Source organism: Limulus polyphemus, unplaced genomic scaffold (assembly GCF_000517525.1).
Source record: "Limulus polyphemus unplaced genomic scaffold, Limulus_polyphemus-2.1.2 Scaffold3942, whole genome shotgun sequence".
NCBI classification, from domain to species: Eukaryota; Metazoa; Arthropoda; class Merostomata; order Xiphosura; family Limulidae; genus Limulus; species Limulus polyphemus.
In genome coordinates, this window is record NW_013669552.1 from 90,001 (window position 1) to 93,060 (window position 3,060).

The 3,060-nt window shown below is 30.7% G+C and overlaps 1 protein-coding gene across 2 annotated transcripts in view; it reads left to right on the forward strand.

The window, feature by feature from the left end:
• Positions 1-3,060, forward strand: part of LOC106470320 (proteasome activator complex subunit 3-like) — a 39,074-nt gene that overhangs the window by 29,215 nt on the left and 6,799 nt on the right. For both annotated transcript variants that reach the window (XM_013930867.2, XM_013930869.2), the window contains 2 exons: positions 856-951; positions 2,197-2,245. In XM_013930867.2, the coding sequence (XP_013786321.1) occupies positions 856-951; positions 2,197-2,245 (145 nt within the window). The remainder of the gene's footprint in view (positions 1-855; positions 952-2,196; positions 2,246-3,060) is intronic.

The window sequence follows — 3,060 nt, forward strand, 5'->3', positions numbered from 1 at the left end:
TACTTGTGTGTGTGTGTGTGTGTGTGTGTGTGTACTTTGTCTCGATGAAATAAATGAAGAGTTAAAATAGTTGATTTTATTCTGTAAGTTGTCCAAATTTCTTGATCCCAGAATAGTTGTCTGAGACGTGAAAGATTTTTTTGTGTTTATGTTAAACATAAGTTAGCAATGGGATATCAAGATTAACATATACAGCTTAATGTGCATACAAGTACAATCAGTTTGCAAAATATATGCACATGTATGTGTAATTTAATGCACGTACATGTAACCAAAAACATACTCTCTCATTTTATTATTTAGTTATTTGAAATGAAAAATGATAACCAAAACTCGGCAGATCTTTGTTCATTTTATTCTCTTTCCTTTATGTGTTAAGTTGAGAATACTTTTTGTGTTTTATTTATGTGTATACACTAAGTAATGATGTATGTATGCATACATTATCCCCCACCCGTTAATATTTTGCCAATCACATGTTAGTGGGAAAGTAGTAATTGCAGTAATTTTTAATAGAATTATTAATAAATATTAACTTGTATGACTGGAACTTTTAGTACATTGTCTTATTTCGCCCTCATTGTAGAAATTCTCGGAACTGGTTTGTTCAGTTTTTACTAAGGTGATTATAGTTTCACCACTTCTTAATGGAAGTGTATCTTTTGAAATTGGTGGTCTATTACAATGTTGTCATAAGTGGAGATTTTCCTGTTATTTATCAGTTAAAGTGTTGAAAAGTTATGTTTAAATAACCGGATACTGTTCTAAGACAATGTATGTAGGAGAATATATCCCTTCAGCAGAATGTTTAAATTCATGTAACCTGTTTATGTGAACAACGTTGTATTCTTTCAGAGTGATCAGTTCAATGTCAAGAACTTGAAAACGCTTCATGTAGACCTGAATATTCCCATTCCTGAAGCTCCGTATTCTAACCACGAACTAGAGGAGGTTGGTCAAAAATATTTGTTTTCTTGTTAGTAGCTTTAGTATGTTGCAGTGGTGGCTCAGATATTTTTTTGTTATTGTGCACGAGTTAGACAAAATATCGTATATAGCATGGGATTCGCTTCTTACAATTAGCTTATAAATATGTGAACTTCAGCATTTATTGTACCAGTTTTACTAAATAATATTACATTATTAGTACTTGTGTAATTGTAACTGGACAGTAACAATAGTTGTTTGGTGTAATAAGAACATAAGCTGCCAATTCATTAAGTTAATCTTAGGTTAAAAGTTACTTGAAAAACAATAATATTATGAATAATTTCTTAAGAAGTATTAAGAACCATTAAAACCTGTTAAAATGTAAATATTTTTTGTTATAATCGGAAACCAAAAACATTGAACCCTAAATGTTGAAATTAGAACCAGGATCGGATGAGTTTTGACTTGCATCCATGCTTGCTGGGCATGCTCTAACCACCATTTTCAGCAGAATCGAATGTTTCAAATCTCATTGGTCGTTTGATGAGGATGATCATGGCTAAATACTCGTGCTCTACTTTACTGAAATCATTTTTTAAACTCAATATATGAAGTATAACACCATCATGTATAGCTCTTGTAAAGTTTCTGAATAACACAATTCCTGCCATTGGTATCTTGACAAAACTGTGAAATAAAGCCCGCTGCTTTGATAGGTAAAATACCAAACAGGCAAGCAGTCATGTTCATTAGAATAATTTTTCTTTCACGAAACCTAAATAGAATTGATCTTCTGAATCTTTTTGTGCAAAACATTATTTTAAAATCTTTGTAAATAGAAATACCTAATTTTTATTTATGTGTACTTAATTTTTAACAAGATTTATGTCAATTGAATTTTTTTAAGGATACTGCTACAAATGTTTGAAGAAAGTAATATCAAATTATAACTTTAAAACCTGTCATATTTTTAATGGAATTGTATCAGATAGATTTTTCAACACCTGCCAAATTTTTATTTGAGGTTTATTGATGTTTTAATTATTTTCATTTGTAACATTCTAAGAAATCCAAACATTTTTTTAGTAAAGATTTAGCTTTGCCATATTTTGTTTGTGTTCCGTCAAAAGAATTGCAAAATTCTGCGACCCTTAATTTGGGCTGATCACATCCCACATTGATTAGATTAATTAGCTCTCAGTTTGTCCTGCTATATATGTATGCTTTCATATTATAGCTTACACTGGCTTAATTTTTTTATTACAGTTTCCATCAAAAAAGAGAAAATTTACCTATATTGATAATGACAAGTGTGGTAAGCCTTTCATGCATATTTTATTTGGCAAAAAATATTTTTTAACAGAAATCATATTATCATTAAAGTCTATGCAAGTCTTAAAAACTAAGAAACATCCAGAGCTATTGGAGTCATTCATTGTCATGGTTAGTAGCCTATATGATCATCTTAGTCTAATTATTAAATTGTTAAATGTTTTTATTATATTTATAATTAAATCATAAACCAAATCACCCCAGCAATGTAAAGACAGGCACCATAAAGTGTATGGTTTCAAAAATGAACAAGACTTTTAGTATTGAAGAAGCTTAAAAGGTGAAAGAAATATTCATCACCAGAACTCTCCTTAACAATGTTTACCGAACCATAAACAAGGACATAAACAAGATAAACACCAAGAATAAACAGATATACTGCCTTAATCGTGTCCCCCTGGTGGGACAGCAGTAAGTCTACGGATTTACAATGCTAAAATCAGGGGTTTGATTCCACTCGGTGGATATCGCAGATAGCCTGACGAGGCTTTGCTTTAAGAAAACACACACATGCCTTTTTCCTTATTATCAGGAGTTTCTCTGAAAACATGTAAACAACATATGAATTACATCAGTATTCAGAAGCCACTACACAAAATAATTACAAAAGTACATCATTCACAACATCACTTGTGAATGTGCATATTTTTACATTGAAGAAACAAGAAAATAAACAGACGAGACTTGGTGGTTTTCAAAATGGGGTTCTCCAAAATGCAAGTGTTTCACATATTCTAATGTGTGAATTCATTCTAGTCACATAATTCCAATCCAACTACATAATATTTCTTTTTCGAT